Source organism: Jatropha curcas, chromosome 1 (genome assembly GCF_041381405.1).
Source record: "Jatropha curcas cultivar XTBG-Jc1 chromosome 1, XTBG_Jcur_1.0, whole genome shotgun sequence".
Classification (NCBI taxonomy): domain Eukaryota; kingdom Viridiplantae; phylum Streptophyta; class Magnoliopsida; order Malpighiales; family Euphorbiaceae; genus Jatropha; species Jatropha curcas.
Window position 1 is genome coordinate 27557342 of NC_143151.1, and position 22485 is coordinate 27579826.

At 34.9% G+C, this 22485-nt stretch overlaps 1 protein-coding gene and 1 non-coding gene across 9 annotated transcripts; both read left to right on the top strand.

Annotated features, from left to right (window-relative positions):
- The first annotated feature begins 133 nt into the window (after positions 1–133).
- LOC110010501 (protein FMP32, mitochondrial) lies at positions 134–4574 on the top strand. The gene is made up of 7 exons (XR_016318602.1): positions 134–608; positions 736–867; positions 990–1049; positions 3452–3528; positions 3598–3654; positions 4112–4178; positions 4267–4574. It is a non-coding gene; the product is annotated as a protein FMP32, mitochondrial (transcript).
- A 7237-nt stretch (positions 4575–11811) lies between these two features.
- Positions 11812–21829, top strand: LOC149499283 (uncharacterized). Of its 8 annotated transcripts, none has more exons than XM_089719952.1 (6): positions 11833–12345; positions 12467–12526; positions 15146–16884; positions 20297–20445; positions 20544–20564; positions 20671–21829. In XM_089719952.1, the coding sequence occupies exons 4-6, from the start codon at positions 20388–20390 to the stop codon at positions 21438–21440; spliced, it is 849 nt and encodes a 282-aa protein (XP_089576078.1). In that variant the 5' UTR covers positions 11833–12345; positions 12467–12526; positions 15146–16884; positions 20297–20387; the 3' UTR covers positions 21441–21829. The 8 variants fall into 8 exon arrangements, with proteins under 8 accessions (XP_089576068.1, XP_089576063.1, XP_089576086.1 ...); XM_089719953.1 differs by having other exon boundaries at positions 20308–20445; XM_089719958.1 differs by having other exon boundaries at positions 20319–20445.
- The last annotated feature ends 656 nt before the right edge of the window (positions 21830–22485 follow it).

The following is a 22485-nucleotide window of genomic DNA, read 5'->3' on the forward strand; positions in this document are numbered from 1 at the left end:
TAAAATTGAGCAGTTTATGAGTAATTTAATTTAAGTGACTTTTTTTTAGTCACACTTGAAAATTAATTCTCATATTAAATGATTTTTCTTTTATTCTTTACTTTCGACAACGGCTTAAATTTGACCAGAGTCTCGATAGTCTCTATTATCTATCTCCACGAGGAACGCAAGCGTAAAGAAACATCCCTAAGCGTTGTGGGCAAGAAACCGCATAATTTGCATGCTTCAATTTTTTTTCTTTTTTGTCTTTTTTATCTACCCAGTAACTACCGTATCATTTTATCAACGAATACCAATTCTCCGCTTCTCCCCTCGCCTCGCCGACCTTTCTCTTTCTCACAGATCCTTTGATTTCTTGATTCTTGCTTCTACGGATTGATTGTGCTTATTTGATCAGTTAAAGAATCGATATTTTGTGCGGGATTTAAGTAATGGCTATGTGTAAGCGCGTTGTTCAATTGGGGACAGATTCGGCGGTTTATTTCACCAAGTTACGATCGATCAATTCATTTTCTAATTCTGTTTCTAACAGAGTCGAGTACAGACATTTATCACAACTCGTTAAACGTAATGGAAATCGTGCTTTCCTCGTAGATACATTGGCTTTGGTAAAATTTCAATTTCTGTTCCTTCTTATTTGATAAATTTATGTTTGGTTGATGAGAAAAGTTGCAGAAATCAAGAAGTTTGAAGTTATTGTTCTTTGCTTTTTTTCTTTTGGTTCAATTGGGAAAGGTGAGGGGTATGGAAGCTCAAGGTGTGCCATCGAAGCAGGCAGAGGCCATAACCGCCGCTATCACTGAAGTGTTAAATGATAGCCTGGAGAATGTGGCGCATTCTTTTGTTTCCAAGGAAGAAATGCAGAAGGTAAGGAACTCGGTTTTTTTTTTTTTGGTATAGATTTTATGTTTAGGTTTTCCATGAATGCTGTTTGATTTTGTTATTGTGAAATCAATAGTTTGTGTTTGTATGTGTTTTTAACTCTGTAGATTGTGATGGAACAAGCAGCAAAGTTGACAGAGTTCCAGTCTTACATGAAAAGTTCTCAGGTACTTTGATTTCTTCATAAGATTACTGTGCATGTAGTGATTTTAGATTTCCATGTTAGGTTATTTTCGTTTAGATTATTACTAGTGTTGGAGATCATGTTGATTACAGAGTCACAAATTTTCGGACTTCAATGTAGATTACATATGTTAAATTGGAACTTCATTTTAGGTGTAAAAATCATCTTTAGAAGGAATTCAGATATTGCCATAAGGGAAATATATATCAATTGTTTATTAATATTTTCTTTTTTGAGGTTGCAATCTCCCTTTCACCTTGTTATGCTACAATTTAAAAACATGTTCTCCTTGGTATTCCAAATCCTTTGTCCTTCACTTTTCTTCTCTAGGTTGTTTGGCTACTCATGCTTAGAATTGATTTCCATGGTACAACCCTGAAATGGTAGACTTATTAACACTTTATTCCCAATTGACATGCTTGTGGAAGTCCGTGGAATCTTAACACTTCAATACTTGGCAAATCACAAATGGTAATTGGTGTATGCCTAAGCCATTCGAGTGAGTTTGCGCTATTTCTTGATCCCAAAAGATCTCCTTACTCATGAAGTTGTGAATGAACGTGTCTTTGTATTTTGAACTGTCCACAAATTAGAGAGGAATAGAGATGAATCCCTTCTTTTCCATTGCTTGCTTAGTTTTTATTTGACATACAAAGCTCAAGGTGTTGCTTGGTGTTTCTGTGTCACTATCATCCTAGCATTGGATGGAGAACATGATTATGTAGTAGTTAACTTACTTGCCAAGTATAGTTCTATTGGTGGCGGACTAGAAAGTTGAAGATGGTTTGTTATGCTTGGTTGGAAATAGATGGCTGCTGTCCCATATCTTGCTTTGGCTAGAAGCATATGTTGCCTGTTGCATGACGGTTAAACCTAAGGCCTCAAATAACACATGAATATTTATAAAAACGGGGTTTTCTTTTAGACGCCAACATTCTGTTGAGATTGGACTTTGCCATGGTTGCTGAATTCTAATCAGATCACTTGCCAATGTGAAGTGGTGGTTTTGCTTCAACTTGTCTGCGTAAGTTTGCAAATTACGAAAAATAAAAGGCTGATAGTTTTCAGCCTTAAATTGAATCCTTTCACAACTTTGTGGGCATTCTAGTGTGTCAGCTACTAAGAGGCTATGTAGACTACGGATGGTTAAGATCTTCAAAATTACTTTTCCTTGCAGAAACTGTTACATTCTACTTGTGGCCTATATATGACCATTTATCTTAGTTTTGGAATTTCTTATTAAATTTGGGTATGCACGCCTTAAGGTATGATATTCTCTGTCTGGCACTTACATTTCATCAAGTAGTGATTTCAGGTCCCATAAAACATTGTGGCTAGCTATTCCAATTTTTTAAAAAACTGTGACATCGATTTTATTTGAAAATTTCTGTGATGTCCATTGCATCCAAAACTATCAGCTGGATTTTAAAACTGAACTGAAAACTGATTTTTTTTTTAAAAAAAGAAAAAAAAATTTCAAATTGAACCAAACCAAATATTAAAACAACTGAACTGAATTAACTGTAATGCATCGATCTGGTTCAGAAAATTTGGTTTTAACCGAGTGATGCTCACACGTATTCAGAAGAACACAAATGGTACCTGCTTGGTTTGGCTCTGATGCCCTCTCTAATTTCCTGGTTCTATCACTGAAAAGTGCAGATTGAGTTGTTTCTACGGTCTTATCAACTAATGGATATTACCAAAGATTGCATTACAGTTGTGAGATGAGATTATGATAACAGAGCAATGTGCCTTCAACACATGAAAAATTAATATCGAACTACTGGAGGATTTGCAATAAACTACTGGAATATTTCGAGCTCTTTCTTGTGATCTGAAGGAAAAATAATATTGAACTAGAAAATGTCTGCTAAACACATAACATGATCAAATGCGAAGTCTTCTGAACATCCAACTTTGAGCTTTGGTTTTGTGTACTTGATTACTTCCCCAATTTACACCTCTCCCTCTAAACTCATTGAACATAGTGCAAAGTTGGGTTATTATCTTGAAGGTGATATTTTGGCCGCATAGATTGGATTGTCTCTTTGTCATTATTTGTGATTCCACCCTTCCTATTAGGTGATCTTTATTATTTCAGATCCTCTTCTGTTCTAAAACATGAGATTGGTTCTAGAATTGAAAATGACGTCCTTATGTTGCAACATTATAGCGTGCCATATTTTATGCTGAATGCCATTTGAAGCTGAAGTAGTTTTAATTCATGCTTGATTTTATCCATTTCATGCATATTTTCCTCTGTTTCTCAATTTAAGTATATTTAAAAGCAAACAAAAAACTTTTCTTGTATGTCCATTTTGAGAAATCCTTGAAACTGTGGGCCTTATTGTATAAATTATTACTGAATTATCCATAATGCAGGAGAATCATGTTTCTGTGTTGCAACGTGAAACTGAAAAACTGCGGGGTGACATAGAGAGATTGCGCAGTGAATTGAGGTATGTGTTGGCAAGTGCTTTCTAATATCTGCTTGATATTTTTATTTTCACATTTGCTTTCTGAAACAGGTATGAAATTGACAAGGTCACGGCTGGGCAGCGATTGGATTTAAATCTTGAAAGAGGGTAAGGCAATTAGACTGTGTATGTATAAGTTGCATAATCTGCCTCAAGATGGTCCTATGTCGTCCACTTATTGAGCTCCTGCCACTGGATTAAATCCAGGAAACAATGAACCCGAAATTGAAAATCTGTTCATCCAAGTCTATGTATATGGTTATCCAATGCAAGAATCTGATCTTATTGCATTTATAGAGTTATTACTTGATAAGGTTGCTACATCTTAAAATCTAATGTTGTGTAATTACACGGTGATGTGCACATTTAGGGTACTTTTTATTTCGTTTTTTTGTATAAACAGAAATTGGCTTTTGAGCTTCTTTCAAGGTATGTTTCTCTTAACATGGATTGATAATAGGCATTTTCACGCTGCTGACTGAATATTAATGGGGTTAAATGGTCTTCATGATGTGGTATATGCTGATGTCAGTGTGGATGATTTTGTTCGCATGATTGGGTGCAGGCGCATACGTGATGAACTAGCTAATCAGAATGCGGAAACCACCAACCTTACAAACAAGCTCGACCGGGTAAGCTTAATGATTTCAAGTGAAGAAAAGGTTCACTTTAGGTTTATCGAGCAATAGCGTTAATTCCTGAAACCTTTTTTTCCCCCAGGAAATTCATGCATTAAGAGCCCAGTTGGAAGCGGCAAAGTATGATGTGATTAAATACTGCATTGGTACCCTTGTCTCAATATCTGCAGTCGGGCTTGCTGTTCTCCGCATCTTGCTGTAATTTTTTGTTACTTTGGTAACTAATAGCTAAATTTCTGTAGGACTGTCAATTTCATTCTTTTTGGGCAACTATTTCCTGATAAAATCAAACAATATAATGTCATTATTTGTTAGTAGTTTTTTTGTAAAAAGTGGCAATACACACATAGTTAACAGTTCAGTATAATTTGGCTTTGTGCCATCATGCAACGGCAAAAGTAATGATTCTTGTGCTTTAGGAATATTTCTGTGATTTTGGAAGTAACTGCATGCTATAGCCTATAGCTATCCACATGATGTTTCAGTCCATGTGTCTTGGTCCACCATTGATGGTACAGGCAAGTTTTTCCCTTTTACTGAAATATTGTTGAAACGAGTTTTGAGTGGCTGTTCGTTCAGAATGATCCTACGCATGTATATGATGTTAGAATACATTCATTTAAATTCATTTGTCGGTTGGTCGGTAGCACGATGTCCCGAATAAATCCACATAAGATTGGAATTCATCGGTTTTAATAGTTTTTACTCTTTTTAAAGTATATAATCAATTTTGTACAATTGAAAATGTGAAATCTTTAAACTATTGAACACATATCAAATGATTAAAACATGTGAAAACCATTTTGGATTAGTTTGCATTGAAAAATGCAGGAATATAGGCCTATTTGACATGTAAATTTGTTTAGAAGGATTAAGAAGGGTAGATTTCACATTTTTTACTAATTTAACTTTTAAACTTATTTAAAATGATTAAAAATGCGATATTCGACCTCTTGAGATAATTTAACTTTGCGAATTTTCGTTGTATTTGTGATGTAACTTGAAAAAAAAAAAAAGGAAAAAGAAAAGCGCAATCAAAATGCCACCTTAAGAAAATTAAAATTTCATTGTACCTATCAATTTTCTTTACATGTTTATGGATATTTGGTGTTTAGATAACTATTAACAATATAGAAGAATCAGTTTTTGACATCTAACTATTAACAATATATATAACAAGTTGAGCTGAGTTTTAAGAAAATGATACCCAGTATAATTAAGTGTTAATTTCTTACATGACTCCAACTATTAATTTTGTGTTTAATATAAAAGAGAATAATTTGAAAAAAAATTTATAGATGTAACAACATTGGCATCTTTTTTCCCTCGGAAAAAAGAAAAAAGAAAAAAAAAAACAATGGCATGCTTTTTCTTTTTTCTCTTCCTTGAAAGGTTCGTGTATTAATTGATATTTTAGACTTTTTGCCTACGGATTCAAATTGTCAATTGTGCACTAGGGAATTTGCGCCATTTGCTAATAAGGTTAATTCGATTTTGTAAGACAAACTAAGGCTCGAAATTTAATTTAATTTCAATTAAAATTTTAATTTTTAAGCTCATATGGATATTTAAAATATTCAAATTCGGTTTAAAAAATAAATAAAATTATTTAATAATGTTTTTTTTTTAGTTAAACCCAATCAGATATTTGACAAATTTGTTGTATTTCAATAGAATTTTAATAGAAATTTGCTTGTTCATTCTCCCAACCTGGTTGGGTTTAAATAGGCTGAAGTATCCACAAATTTGGGTATAAATTCCTAAATTACAGCCCTAATTGATGCCCATTGTCTCCTAATTATGGCTGCCAATTACAGCCTTAATTGGCTTCCTAATTGATGCCTAATTTGTCTCCTAATTTGACATTTACAGCCTTAATTAGCTCCCTAATTGATGCCTAAATTGTCTCCTAATTGATAGTTATTTACAGCTATCTTACAACAGTATAGTCAATTAAGTATAATAGTATACTAACATCACTAACATCCCCCCTCAAATTGATGCTGGACGATCAAGAAGCATCAATTTGCCAACGAGAAATTGATGACGCTGTCGTGTCAAAGATTTTGTGAATACATCAGCAATTTGAAGAGCAGTGGAGACATGTGGAAGAGAAATGACACATGTATCGACGGCCTCTCGAATAGAATGATAATCGACTTCGATATGTTTGGTACGTTCATGAAAAACTGGATTTGTAGTAATTTGTATGGCACTAGTGTTGTCAGCATGCAGAGGAGTAGAATGAGGCTGAGGAAATCCAATTTCAGCAAGTAACCCACGTAACCAAACAATCTCTGAGCAAGCAGCGGATATAGCCCGATATTCAGACTCAGTAGAAGATTTTGAAACACGGTCTTGTTTCTTACTTTTCCAAGATATCAAAGAATCGCCAAGAAACATACACCAACCAGTTATAGAGCGTCGAGTGTCTGGACAACCGGCCCAATCAGCATCACTATAAGCAACAAGGCGTACGGGAGAGCCAGTAGGAAAGAATAAACCCCGAGAAGATGTGCCAAGAAGATAGCGAATGATTCGACGAACTGCCACTAGATGTAAGTGACGCGGAGTACTCATGAATTGACTGACTTGCTGAACTGCAAAAGAAATATCGGGCCTTGTAATAGTCAGATAATTCAAACTGCCAACTAATTGCCGATAAAGAGATGGATCAGGAAGAAGATCTCCGTTTTGACTATGGTACTTGACGTTTAATTCCAAAGGAGTATCAACTGGGGATGAATCTTGAAGGCCTGCTAAAGTAATCAAATCTTTAGTATATTTTTGTTGATGTAAAAATATTCCAGAACAATCATAGTAAACTTTCAGCCCTAAGAAATATGTAAGTGGACCAAGATCCTTCATATTAAAAGAAGTTTGAAGAGATTGTTGAAGATGGAGGATCGTTGATGTGTTAGTGCCAGTGATAATAATATCATCTACATAAACAAGGAGTAGAACAAAACCAGCAGAACTCTTATGAAGGAACAAAGAGGAGTCATATTTACTTTGCACAAAGGAAAACTGAAGTAAGGTAGACCGAAACTTGTCAAACCAGGCACGTGGAGCTTGTTTTAGGCCATACAAAGACCTTTTTAACTTACACACATGTGTTGAAGATGAGGAAGTCAAACCCAGAGGAAGTGTCATATAAATATCTTCTTTAAGATCACCATGAAGAAAAACATTTTTGACATCCATTTGATGAAGAGGCCAACCCTGAGAAGCAGCAACTGCAATAATAGTACGGACGGTAGTCATTTTTGCAACTGGAGCAAAGGTCTCCTCATAGTCCACTCCGTACTTTTGCTTATTGCCAAGAGCAACCAGTCGAGCTTTATATCGATCCAAAGTTCCATCAGAACGAAGCTTGACTGAATAAACCCATTTACATCCAATGGGCTTAACATTTGGAGGGCAAGGAAGAATTTCCCATGTATGATTGTCGTGAAGAGCTTGAAGTTCGTCCTGCATGGCTTTTTGCCAACATTCTTTCTTGGAGGCTTGTGAGTAACAAGACGGAATAGAAATATCAGATAAAGTTGCAGAATATCCAGCAGGATTATTAGAAAAACCATACCGTCTTGGAGGTCGAGATACTCTGGTAGATCGACACAGAGTAGTTTCAGAAGAATCAGACATAGATGAGGGATCAGTCTCAGGAAGAGGCACCGTTGGTTGACGTCTTTCGTACACAAATCCAGGCTTAAACCGATTAGGAACAATTGGTAAATCCTCAAAAATTGGAAGAATGGGAGAAGTAGAAGAAGACTTAGCAAGATAAGGAAAGAAATATTGATGCTCAAAGAAAATAACATTTCGAGAAACACGAAATTTGTTAGAAGTGGAATCATAGCAAACAAAACCCTTTTGAGAAGAATTATAACCCATAAATGCACATTTAACTGATTGAGCTGAAAGTTTATGACGTTCATGAGAAGGTAGATGAACAAAACAAACACAACCAAATGTGTGTAAATCATGATAATTAGGATATTGATGATACAGACGAAAATATGGGGAGTCAAGATTTAATACCTGAGAAGGCATTCTATTAATTAGATAAGTTGCAGTAGATAAGGCTTCAACCCAAAACTTAGATGGAACTGAAGATTCAATTAACAAAGTTCGGGTTACATCCAACATATGACGATTTTTACGCTCAGCAACTCCATTTTGTTGTGGTGTATAAGGACAAGAACGTTGTGAGAGAATCCCTTGCTCACGAAGAAAATTCTGAAATTCATGAGACATATATTCTCCCCCAGAATCAGATCGTAATATTTTAATACAAGTAGAAAACTGAGTCTTAACATAGGCCAAAAAAGTCTTGAAAACAGAATATACATCAGATTTAGAATGAAGGAAGTATACCCATGTATATCTACTGTAATCATCAATAAATGTCACAAAGTACTTGTATTGAGCATGAGAAATAACGGGCGTAATGCCCCAGACATCACTATGAATTATATCAAAACATTGGATAACACGACTACCATTAGAAGGAAAAGGAAGAGTTTTGCTTTTACCAAGTCTACATGTGGAACAATCGAAAGGAACCTTAGCAAGGAGTTCTTTATTGCCCAAGAAACCAGAATTTGATAAATGAGACAAAATAACAGGATTAGGATGACCTAAACGTCTATGCCATAGTTCACTCTGACTAATAATTGTAGTACAAAATGAAGATATACGAGGAATGGAAAATAGTAATGGAAATAGTCTCCCAACTTTAGGCCCCTTCGCGATTACTGTCCCCGATGCCTGATCCTGCATAAGACAACCATTACGAGAGAAATGCACATCATAATTGTTATCTACTAACTGACCAACCGAAAGAAGCTTAGTTGAGAGCTTTGGAGATATAAAAACATCGTTGAAATATGGTCTAAGATCTCCAATCTCAGTAATAGGTATTGTACTACCATTTGCAATCTGAATTTCAGTTGAACCATGATATTTGCGAACATTGGTAAGCATGCTAGATGTGTTTGTCATATGATTTGAGGCAGCAGAATCAACAAGCCAAAGTTGAGAGGTGAAGGTATTCTTACCTTGTAGTCCTAAGGAGGAGAAGGCTGAAATAATCATTTGTTGCACCATTTCTGGAGTAAGAATCACAGGTTCAGCAGCTGAAGAGGGAGTTGTAGAAACTGTTGGAGCAGCAAAATGAGTGAGATTATTTGGTGCAATTGGGGCAGCATTCGTTTTTCGGTTTTGAGGCCGTGTTGGACACTCCTTTATGACATGTCCTGACTGTTTGCAATAATTGCAAAACTTCTTTGCACAATTGGCAGCAATATGGCCATAATTTTTGCAGTTATAACATTGAATTCTACTCATGTCCCGACCCTTTCCTCTTCCTTGGGCAGCAAAAGCAACCTTGACAGTATTTTCTTGTTGGAGAGAGTTTTGAATGAGAAGACGTTGTTCTTCGCGAAGTAATTCACCAAAACAAATATCTAAAGAAGGTGAAGGAACACGACTCATTAAATTTGAGCGAAGTGTCTCAAATTCAGACCTCAACTTCATTAAGAATTGATCTCTTTTGCTTTGCTCATGAATTTCTTGAAGTATAGAGAGAGATTCTGCAGGCACTTTAGCATAAATAGTGTCGGTAAACTCAGTCCATAAATTCTGAAAACCAGAATAATATTCCTGAATGGAGAGATTTCCTTGGGAATAATTAGCAATATCACTCTCCAATTGAAAACGTCTTGCAGCATTGTCTTGATGGTAGATCTTTTTTAAGTAATCCCACATGGCTTTTGCAGTTTTAGAAGACCTCAGATTAGAAGCAATAAGAGGGTCAACTGACCCTAGAATCCATGTCATTACTCTTGCATCTCTAACTTTCCAATGAAGCAACTCCTTAGCATCTTTAGGAGCTGGATCACTTCCATCTATATGGCCCAATAGTTCTTTTCCTGTAACAAAGAGTTGAAACTGAAATTCCCATGAAGAGTAATTTTTTCCGGTGAAACGAACATGAAAACTCTCAACTGCATTTGAAGTTGCCATCTCAAATAGCACAAGGAGACCAGAAATGCAAAAGTAGCAATAACAAAACTAGGAACTGGTCTATGAGAAGAAGCAGCAAACCCACCAAGATGAAAATCCTACAAGCAGAAAGTTGCAGGATAGAAATATGTCCACCAAAATCTCTTCCAAACGAAGAGAACCTCCAAATAGAAATTCAGAATTTCTATGACCGAGAGTTCATCAAGATATGAACTAAACAAAGAAAGCAGAAACAGAAACTGCAGAATTAGAGACAGCAGAATCTGCACTTTGTTCTTCAAAAAACAAAGCTGAAACTCATAAAAAAACAGCTCTAAAATTGCCTAACTAGGCTCTGATACCATGACAAATTTGCTGTATTTCAATAGAATTTTGATAGAAATTTGCTTGTTCATTCTCCCAACCTGGTTGGGTTTAAATAGGCTGAAGTATTCACAAATTTGGGTATAAATTCCTAAATTACAGCCCTAATTGATGCCCATTGTCTCCTAATTATGGCTGCCAATTACAGCCTTAATTGGCTTCCTAATTGATGCCTAATTTGTCCCCTAATTTGACATTTACAGCCTTAATTAGCTCCCTAATTGATGCCTAAATTGTCTCCTAATTGATAGTTATTTGCAGCTATCTTACAACAGTATAGTCAATTAAGTACAATAGTATACTAACATCACTAACAATATTAACTCCTTAAGAATAGCCACACTAACATAAATCTGCTGCCTTAATCCATTAGTAAGTACTTGAAATGAAGTTTGAAACTTTGAATGAGCATTTGAGTTCTATTAATAAATGTTAGTTATATAAAAATTTAAATATATAATTAAATTTAAAAATCATTCAAATCAAATATTGTGAACCCTACTTGAAGAAATCCTTTTGGATAGTTGTGACTCCATATTTTGAACTCCTTGAGATCTATTTTCGCAAGTCCAATCAAATTAAGTTGAATTTGACTAGTCAAAATTGAGCAGTTTATGAGTAATTTAATTTAAGTGACTTTTTTTTTTTAGTCACACTTGAAAATTAATTCTCATATTAAATGATTTTTCTTTTATTCCTTACTTTCAACAACGGCCTAAATTTGACCAGAGTCTCGATAGTCTCTATTATCTATCTCCACAAGGAACGCAAGCGTAAAGAAATATCCCTAAGCGTTGTGGGCAAGCAACCGCATAATTTGCATGCTTCAATTTTTTTCTTTTTTGTCTTTTTTATCTACCCAGTAACTACCCACTCATTAGTCCATTCATCAATAGTACAATTGATTTTGTTCTCTTTTGATATCAAAATACTTAAACAGTGTAATTCTTATTTTTTATATTCTACATGAACAGATATTAGACTATATATTTACAGTAATAATACAAATAATTTAATTTCTAGAATTATAAAAAAAAATGGGAAAGAAGAGAGTGAAAGGTGGGGATGAATGTAGAGGATTGTGGCAGTGGGATAGAGAATGGAGGGCCAGAAAGACAAAAAAGACCAGCTCTTGTAGGGTTATAACTACAGGGATATAGGTTGGGGGTTTTCAAGAACCTGTTCTATCTTTCACTCTCAGAAATCTCAAACACACAAAATATTATATATAAATAAAGTCATTGCAGACACTCACATACAATACAATGGAAAAAGAAAATATTAGAAAAGAAAAGATTTGGCAGTTTATTTCATCGAGTTACGGTCATCAATTCATTTTCTAATTCTGTTTCTAACAGAGTCGAGTAAGAGAATCGATATTTTGTGCGGGATTACGTTTAACGAGTTGGGATAAATGTCTGTACTCGACTGAAAATGAATTGATCGATCGTAACTTGGTGAAATAAACTGCCAAATCTGTCCCTCATTTGAACAACGCGCTTACACATAGCCATAGCTTAAATCCCGCACAAAATATGGATTACCAATCAAATAAGCACAATCAATCCGTAGAAGCAGAAATCAAGAAGTTTGAAGTAATTGTTCTTTGCTTTTTTTTCTTTTGGCTCAATTGGGAAAGGTGAGGGGTATGGAAGCGCAAGTTCTGCCATCGAAGCAGGCAGAGGCCATAACCGCTGCTATCACTGAAGTGTTAAATGATAGCCTGTAGAATGTGGCGCATTCTTTTGTTTCCAAGGAAGAAATGCAGAAGGTAAGGAACTCGATTTTTTTTTTTTTGTATAGATTTTATGTTTAGGTTTTCCATGAAAGCTATTTGATTTTGTTATTGTGAAATCAATAGTTTGTGTTTGTATGTGTTTTTAACTCTGTAGAGTGTGATGGAACAAGCAGCAAAGTTGGCAGAGTTCCAGTCTTATATGAAAAGTTCACAGGTACTTTGATTTCTTCCTCAGATTACTGTGCATGTAGTGATTTTAGATTTCTATGTTAGGTTATTTTCGTTTAGATTATTACTAGTGTTGGAGATCATGTTGAATTACCATTACAGAGTATTTATAGTTGAAATCTCTTTAAAACTTGTGATTGATTGGTCTGAATCACAAATTTTCGGACTTCAATGTAGATTACGTATGTTAAATTGGAACTTCATTTTAGGTCTAAAAATCATCTTTAGAAGGAATTCAGATATTGCCATAAGGGAAATATATATCAGTTGTTTATTAATATTGCCATAAGGGAAATATATATCAGTTGTTTATTAATATTTTCGGACTTCAATGTAGATTACGTATGTTAAATTGGAACTTCATTTTAGGTCTAAAAATCATCTTTAGAAGGAATTCAGATATTGCCATAAGGGAAATATATATCAGGTGTTTATTAATATTTTCTTTTTTGAGGTTGCAATCTCCCTTTCACCTTGTTATGCTACAACTTAAAAACATGTGCTCCTTGGTATTCCAAATCCTTTGTCCTTCATTTTTCTTCTCTAGGTTGTTTGGCTACTCATGCTTAGAATTGATTTCCATGGTACAACCCTGAAATGGTAGACTTATTAACACTTTTTTCCCAATTGACATGCTTTTGGAAGTCCGTGGAATCTTAACACTTCAATACTTGGCAAATCACAAATGGTAATTGATGTATGCCTAAGCCACATTTGAGTGAGTTTGCGCTATTTCTTGATCCCGAAAGATCTCCTTACTCATGAAGTTATGAATGAACGTGTCTTTCTATTTTGAACTGTCCACAAATTAGAGAGGAATAGAGATGAATCCCTTCTTTTCCATTGTTTGCTTAGTTTTTATTTGACATACAAAGCTCAAGGTGTTGCTTGGTGTTTCTCTGTCACTATCATCCTAGCATTGGATGGAGAACATGATTATGTAGTAGTTAACTTACTTGCCAAGTATAGTTCTATTGGTGGCGGACTAGAAAGTTGAAGATGGTTTGTTATGCTTGGTTGGAAATAGATGGCTGCTGTCCCATATCTTGCTTTGGCTAGAAGCATATGTTGCCTGTTGCATGACAGTTAAACCTAAGGCCTCAAACAACACATGAATATTTATAAAAACGGGGTTTTCTTTTAGATGCCAACATTCTGTTGAGATTGGACTTTGCCATGGTTGCTGAAGTCTAATCGGATCACTTGCCAATGTGAAGTGGTGGTTTTGCTTCAACTTGTCTGCGTAAGTTTGCAAATTACGAAAATAAAAGGCTGATAGTTTTCAGCCTTAAATTGAATTCTTTCACAACTTTGTGGGCATTCTAGTGTGTCAGCTACTAAGAGGCTATGTAGACTAGGGATGGTTAAGATCTTGAAAATTACTTTTCCTTGCAGAAACTGTTACATTCTACTTGTGGCCTATATATGACCATTTATCTTAGTTTTGGAATTTGTATTAAATTTTGGTATGCACACCTTAAGGTATGATATTCTCTGTCTGGCACTTACATTTCATCAAGTAGTGATTTCAGGTCCCATAAAACATTGTGTCTAGCTATTCCAGTTTTTTAAAAAACTGTGACATTGATTTCATATGAAAATTTCTGTGATGTCCATTGCATCCAAAACTATCAGCTGGATTTTAAAACCGAGCTGAAAACTGATTTTTTTTAAAAAAAAAAAAAAAAAAATTCAAAGCGAACCAATCCAAATATTAAAATAACTGAACTGAATTAACTGTAATGCATTGATCTGGATCAGAAAATTTGGTTTTAACCGAGTGATGCTCACACGTATTCAGAAGAACACAAATGGTACCTGCTTGGTTTGGCTCTGATGCCCTCTCTAATTTCCTGGGTCTATCACTGAAAAGTGCAGATTGAGTTGTTTCTGCGGTCTTATCAACTAATGGATATTACCAAAGATTGCATTACAGTTGTGAGATGAGATTATGATAACAGAGCAATGTGCCTTCAACACATGAAAAATTAATATCGAACTACTGGAAGATTTGCAATAAACTACTGGAATATTTCTAGCTCTTTCTTGTGATCTGAAGCAAAAATAATATTGAACTAGAAAATGTCTGCTAAACAAACACATAACATGATCAAATACGAAGTCTTCTGAACATCCAACTTTGAGCTTTGGTTTTGTGTACTTGATTACTTCCCCAATTTGCACCTCTCCCTCTAAACTCATTGAACATAGTGCAAAGTTGGGTTATTATATTGAAGGTGATATTTTGGCAGCATAGATTGGATTGTCTCTTTGACATTATTTGTGATTCCACCCTTCCTATTAGGTGATCTTTATTATTTCAGATCCTCTTCTGTTCTAAAACATGAGATTGGTTCTAGAATTGAAAATGACGTCCTTATGTTGCAACATTATAGCATGCCATATTTTATGTTGAATGCCATTTGAAGCTGAAGTAGTTTTAATTCATGCATGATTTTATCCATTTCATGCATATTTTCCTCTGTTTCTCAATTTAAGTATATTTAAAAGCAAACAAAAAACTTTTCTTGCATGTCCATTTCGAGAAATCCTTGAAACTGTGGGCCTTATTGTATAAATTATTACTGAATTATCTATAATGCAGGAGAATCATGTTTCTGTGTTGCAACGTGAAACTGAAAAACTGCGGGGTGACATAGAGAAATAGCGCAGTGAATTGAGAGCCCAGTTGGAAGCAGCAAAGTATGATGTGATTAAATACTGCGTTGGTACCCTTGTCTCAATATCTGCAGTCGGGATTGCTGTTCTCCGCATCTTGCTGTAATTTTTTTTTACTCTGGTAACTAATAGCTAAATTTCTGTAGGACTGTCAATTTCATTCTTTTTGGGCAACTATTTCCTGATAAAATCAAACAATATAATGTCATTATTTGATAGTAGTTTTTTTGTAAAAAGTGGCAATACGCACATAGCTAACAGTTAAGTATAGATTTGGCTTTGTGCCATCATGCAACGGCAAAATTAATGATTCTTGTGCTTTAGGAATATTTCTGTGATTTGAAGTAACTGCATGCTATAGCCTATAGCCATCCACATGATGTTTCAGTCCATGTGTCTTTGGTCCACCATTGATGGTACATGCAAGTTTTTCCCTTTAACTGAAATATTGTCGAAACTCAGAGTTTTGAGTGGCTGTTCGTTCAGAATGATCCTACGCGTGTATATGATGTTAGAATACATCCATGTAAAATTCATTTGTCGGTTGGTCGGTAGCACGATGTCCCTTTAACTTTTAAACTTGTTTAGAATGATTAAAAATGTGTGATTTGATCTCTTGAGATAATTTAGATAATTTAACTTCGAGATTTGACTTCTTGTCCAAACTAAAAGCTTTAACTTTTTTTTTTTTTTTGGTGATTGATTTAAGAGCGTTTTGTTAGATGTCAAAAACTCATTCTTCTATATTGTTAATAGTTATCTAAACACCAAATATCCATAAACATATAAAGAAAATTGATAGGTACAATGAAATTTTAATTTTCTTAAGGTGGCATTTTGATTGCGCTTTTCTTTTTTTTTTTTTATTTATTCTTTTGCGCGTTACATCACAAATACAATGAAAAATCACGAAGTTAAATTATCTAAATTATCTCAAGAGGTCAAATCTCATATTTTTAATCATTCTAAACAAGTTTAAAAGTTAAAGGGACATCGTGCTACCGACCAACCGACAAATGAATTTTACATGGATGTATTCTAACATCATATACACGCGTAGGATCATTCTGAACGAACAGCCACTCAAAACTCTGAGTTTCGACAATATTTCAGTTAAAGGGAAAAACTTGCATGTACCATCAATGGTGGACCAAAGACACATGGACTGAAACATCATGTGGATGGCTATAGGCTATAGCATGCAGTTACTTCAAATCACAGAAATATTCCTAAAGCACAAGAATCATTGCTTTTGCCGTTGCATGATGGCACAAAGCCAAATCTATACTTAACTGTTAACTATGTGCGTATTGCCACTTTTTACAAAGAAACTACTATCAAATAATGACATTATATTGTTTGATTTTATCAGGAAATAGTTGCCCAAAAAGAATGAAATTCTACAGAAATTTAGCTATTAGTTACCAGAGTAACAAAAAATTACTGCAAGATGCGGAGAACAGCAATCCCGACTGCAGATATTGAGTCAAGGGTACCAACGCAGTATTTAATCACATCATACTTTGCCACTTCCAACTGGGCTCTCAATTCAGTGCGCAATTTCTCTATATCCATCAGTTGATAAGACAACAGAAACAACTCAATCTGCACTTTTCAGTGATAGACCCAGGAAATTAGAGAGGGCATCAGAGCCAAACCAAGCAGGTACCATTTGTGTTCTTCTGAATACGTGTGAGCTTCACTCAGTTAAAACCAAATTTTTTGATCCAGATCAATGCATTACAATTAATTCAGTTCAGTTATTTTAATATTTGGTTTGGTTCAATTTGATTATTTTTTTTAAAAAAAATACACAGATCATGTTGTGTACTTGACGACACATAAATAAATAACAATTGCTTGATTTCCATCACTCACAAATGTATGATCCTTATCTTTTCCACCTTCTCCGAATGTCATAACAAACAAATCTTATATCCTTTAGTTCTCAACTACTCTTTTGTTCTCTTGTAATTACAATTTTGCACGTTTTGTCCTCTTTATATCGTAAGCAATACTTCTATTTTATATTATCATTATAACATCCTAGATGTACTTCGTGATAATAAATGAAATAAACAATATTTTCCTCAATATCTATTCTGCAGATTACAAGCCTATTTATATATATGAATTACATCTATACTAGGCAAGTGTAGCTTAAAACCAAATTCATTTTGACAATTGTTCCTAAAGGTAAGGAGAGATTAGCTGTGATTTAATTCGAGTGACAATTAGCCTCCGTATTTAGCTAACTTTGACAATTAGTCTCCTTAATTTGCTCACTTTGACAATTAGTCTCCTTATGTTGCTCACTTTGACATCCCCCCTCAAATTGATGATGATTCTCAGCAAGCATCAATTTGCTCACAAGATAGGAATGACGTGTAGATGACAGGGTTTAGTAAATAAATCAGCAAGTTGGTTATGAGAAAATACATGTGTGAGATGAATGAACTTGACACGAACCAAATCACGAATGTAGTGGCAATCAACTTCAATATGTTTAGTTCGCTCGTGGTGAACTGGATTTGTAGCAATGCTGATGGCACTTATGTTATCTATCAATTTGAGGGGGATGTCAAAGTGAGCAACATAAGGAAACTAATTGTCAAAGTGAGCAAATTAAGGAGACTAATTGTCAAAGTTAGCTAAATACGGAGACTAATTGTCAATGAAATTAAATCACAGCTAATCTCTCCTTACCTTTAGGAACAATTGTCAAAGTGAATTTGGTTTTGTTGTCTAGCTGAATCTGAGTATTCAGCCTTGTTTCTTCACGAACAAGATCTCCAAGAGCAGACTCCATACTCAAATTTCCTCGATTAATTAGCGTAGCCCTGACATTCTCAAATTCTGGTCGAAGTTTCATGAGGAATTGCATCACTCGTGCACGATCGCGTTCCGCCTTAATTTCTGAATATGCAGTATCAGAAATAACACAAGAAGATATCATATCTTGTTCTGTCCATATCTTTAAAATTTCAATATAAAAGCCACGAATATCTCTATCCTCTTGGTTGATATTAGCAATTTCATATTCAAATTGAAATTGCCTTGATTGATCCACTTGAGAATAAATTCCTTGAAGATGTGGCACTTATGTTATCTATCAATTTGAGGGGGGATGTCAAAGTGAGCAACATAAGGAGACTAATTGTCAAAGTGAGCAAATTAAGGAGACTAATTGTCAAAGTTAGCTAAATACGGAAACTAATTGTCAATGAAATTAAATCACAGCTAATCTCTCCTTACCTTTAGGAACAATTGTCAAAGTGAATTTGGTTTTGTTGTCTAGCTGAATCTGAGTATTCAGCCTTGTTTCTTCACGAACAAGATCTCCAAGAGCAGACTCCATACTCAAATTTCCTCGATTAATTAGCGTAGCCCTGACATTCTCAAATTCTGGTCGAAGTTTCATGAGGAATTGCATCACTCGTGCACGATCGCGTTTCGCCTTAATTTCTGAATATGCAGTATCAGAAATAACACAAGAAGATATCATATCTTGTTCTGTCCATAGCTTTAAAATTTCAATATAAAAGCCACGAATATCTCTATCCTCTTGGTTGATATTAGCAATTTTATATTCAAGTTGAAATTGCCTTGATTGATCCACTTGAGAATAAATTCCTTGAAGATGTTTCCACATTGTTGCTGCAATTTTGAATGATCGGAGACTGAGTGTAATTTCAGGTTCCACAGAATTTAGAATCCAAGTGATAACCTGAGCATTTTTTGTTTTCCATTGTAGCTTGGCTTCTGTGGTACCTTCTTCCTTTTGAGATCCATCAAGAATACCAGAGTATCCTTTCCCTTCAACAAAGATTCGAAATTGAAATTGCCAAAGAGCAAAGTTGGTCCCATTGAATTTAACAGAAATGGATTCAGACTTACTTCCCTCCATTTTATAAATTTGATTTGAAAATAGAAAAAAAACAATTGGACAGTCAAAGAAAGAGCAAAAAATTCTCAAAAGAATCTAGCAAAGATGAGAGGAAAAATTATACTGGCTCTGATACCATGATAATAAATGAAATAAACAATATTTTCCTCAATATCTATTCTGCAGATTACAAGCCTATTTATATATATGAATTACATCTATACTAGGCAAGTGTAGCTTAAAACCAAATTCACTTTGACAATTGTTCCTAAAGGTAAGGAGAGATTAGCTGCGATTTAATTTGATTGACAATTAGTTTCCGTATTTAGCTAATTTTGACAATTAGTCTCCTTAATTTGCTCACTTTGACAATTAGTCTCCTTATGTTGCTCACTTTGACACTTCGGTAACTATTCCTTAATAATTTCTAATTTTATGACCGCCAACAACCTTGAAGTTTAATTTTCCTCTGTTTTTTTCCTTTTTTTTTTTTTAAAAATTTTAAAGAGTGGTGTCCGGCTTATGAGAGAGATGTCTGTGGATTAGTTGAAGAACTCTGCTTTGAGAAAAAGAAGCTGAATCACAGTCATCTAATTAGAGATTCTTGCTTGGAAGAAGCTGAATGTGATGCGGGGCTTTTGGATCATTTTCATGTGCATTAATATATACTGTATATTACATCATCAAATTTTAAAAAAAGTTATTTAGCATCAAGGTGACCTATGAAAGTGGTCTTAAATTGAGCAGAAGGAGAAGATAATCTGTATATCTAATTTGAGATTAAAAATTTTCATGCAGAGTTCTGAACCTTATATGATAAGCCTGTATTGTTTGTTTAATGGACGGGTTTATTCTTTCAATTTTTGACGACAGCTCTTTTGTAAGTTGAGAATGTAGCTACATCACTTGCACGTATGGTTATAACAGAGCTTTGCATAAAGTTAGAGTTGACAGGGTTATTTGTCATGGCATCAGCGGAAGGTCTAGAGCATCTTTTTTTTTTTTTTTTTTTTTTGTTTTCTTTTTCAAAATGGGAAAGAAAGGGAAATTTAACTATTGAAATTAGATTAAAACCTTGTCTCTGTGTAGTTTTATTTGTTTTGTTCTTGTATATCTCCATTGGAGACAACCACTTTTATGAAGAAATAGTTCTAAAGAATTCCGAATTCCTTAAATATGGTTCACGCTTAGAGAATGTGTAGAGAAATTGCAGCTTTTAAAGTCACCCGAGGAGCGCCAGCGCAGATTGGAAGAAATTCCAGAGATACATGCAGACCCAAATATGGATCCAAGTTATGAATCCGAAGAGGATGAAGGTGAAACAGACGATAAGAGACAAGGTCTTTACTGTCTCAAGCTTTTGCAAACTTAACCTATTTCTGAATGTTTGTTATACCATTTCATCATTCAATTTTAACATTAGCTTTTGATGTTACAGAAAATTATGTGAGACCTGGAGGTAGAGCCAAATAATTCAATTTCTATGTCCACTCAGCCTAGCGGTTACGGTAACTGGGGTGATACACAAACTTTTGTCCATAATTCTGCTTCATCCTTCATTGCAGGAAATACAGGCACAATGCCATCTGATCTTTGGAGAGGTCCAATACCCGCACAACCAAATATTCAACCTTCTGCTGCTTCCAATGTGCCATGGGGTATGAGTGTTACAGATAACCAAACTACAACTCCTAGACAAGGACCAGAAAATCAAAATACTGGTTGGGGGCCAATTCCAGGAAATTCAAACATGGGCTGGGGAGGACCCGTACATGCAAATTCAAATCAAGGTTGGGTTGCATCTGGTCAGGCTCCACCTGCAAATGCCAACCCAGGTTGGGTTGCACATGGGCAAGGGCAAGCACCTGGAAATGCAAATCCAGGTTGGGTTGCTCCTGTTCAGGGGCAAGCGGCAGGAAATGCATTTCCTGCTTGGATGCCACCTGGCCAAGGGCCAACCCCAGTAAATGCTAATCAAACTTGGGTTGCACCCGGCCAAGGTCAACCTCCTGGGAATGCAAATCCTAACTGGGCAGCAGCTTCTGTGAACATGGGCTCATGGGGAAGTGAACAGAACCAAAATGGAGAGAGATTCTCAAGCCAAAGGAATACTTCTCAGGGTGGAGATTCTGGTTATGGTGGAGGTAAGCCATGGAATAAGCAGTCATCATTTGGTAGAGAAAGAGACTCTCCCAGGCCTAGAGAAAGAGACTCTTCCAGGCATAGAGAAAGAGACTCTTCTAGGCCTCCCTTCAAAGGGCAGAGAGTGTGCAAATACTATCATGAAAATGGACATTGCAAAAAAGGAGCAGCATGTGATTATTTGCATACATGAACTTTAGGAATTTTGAGCAGTATGGAGCAGTTAAATCTGTACAGTAATTTCATTTGCAAAAGGTTAGACATGACAAAATCTTCTTATGCTTTATACTTGTAAAATCTTGTGCAGTTTAGCAGCTTGTGACCCATTTTACAACCTTTGAATCATCTTCTTCCTTGAATGCCTGCCTTCTGATTTCGTTGACATAAAACTTAGCGCATAGGGCTGGAAGTGTTGATGGACTAATGTAGTTGGATGTTTGGGATATATTGGAACAATCGTAGATTGATTGTTCATACACAAACCAGGTGGGGTTCTGTTTTATCCTGGTCAGGATAACCTTGTATGATTTAAAATGTTTTTGTTCTATTGGCATGTAATAATGGCATAAGGCTTGGCAATCAGACTTTGTCTTTAAAAGTTGCTCTGCAGATTTAATCCCATAATTGCTTTGCTGATTGGTTCTGTTGTATGCAGGCTAATATTCTCTTGCAATAAGCTTAAATTCAACTTTGTGGTGTAAATGAGTATTCTTGGATTACACCAGATTAGCTTGCATAGTGTTCAAATTTGATTCTGTGTTTTAGTGCTTCAAGTTTTAACTTGCATAACAAGTTGAGCTGAGTTTTAAGAAAATGATACCCAGTATAATTAAGTGTTAATTTCTTACATAACTCCAACTATTAATTTTGTGTTTAATATAAAAGAGAATAATTTGAAAAAAAATTACAAATATTTTAATTTTTAAGCTCATATGGATATTTAAAATATTCAAATTCGGTTTAAAAAATAAATAAAATTATTTAATAATGTTTTTTTTTTAGTTAAACCCAATCAGATATTAACTCCTTAAGAATAGCCACACTAACATAAATCTGCTGCCTTAAGCCATTAGTAAGTACTTGAAATGAAGTTTGAAACTCTGAATGAGCATTTGAGTTCTATTAATAAATGTTAGTTATATAAAAATTTAAATATATAATTAAATTTAAAAATCATTCAAATCAAATATTGTGAACCCTACTTGAAGAAATCCTTTTGGATAGTTGTTGCTCCATAT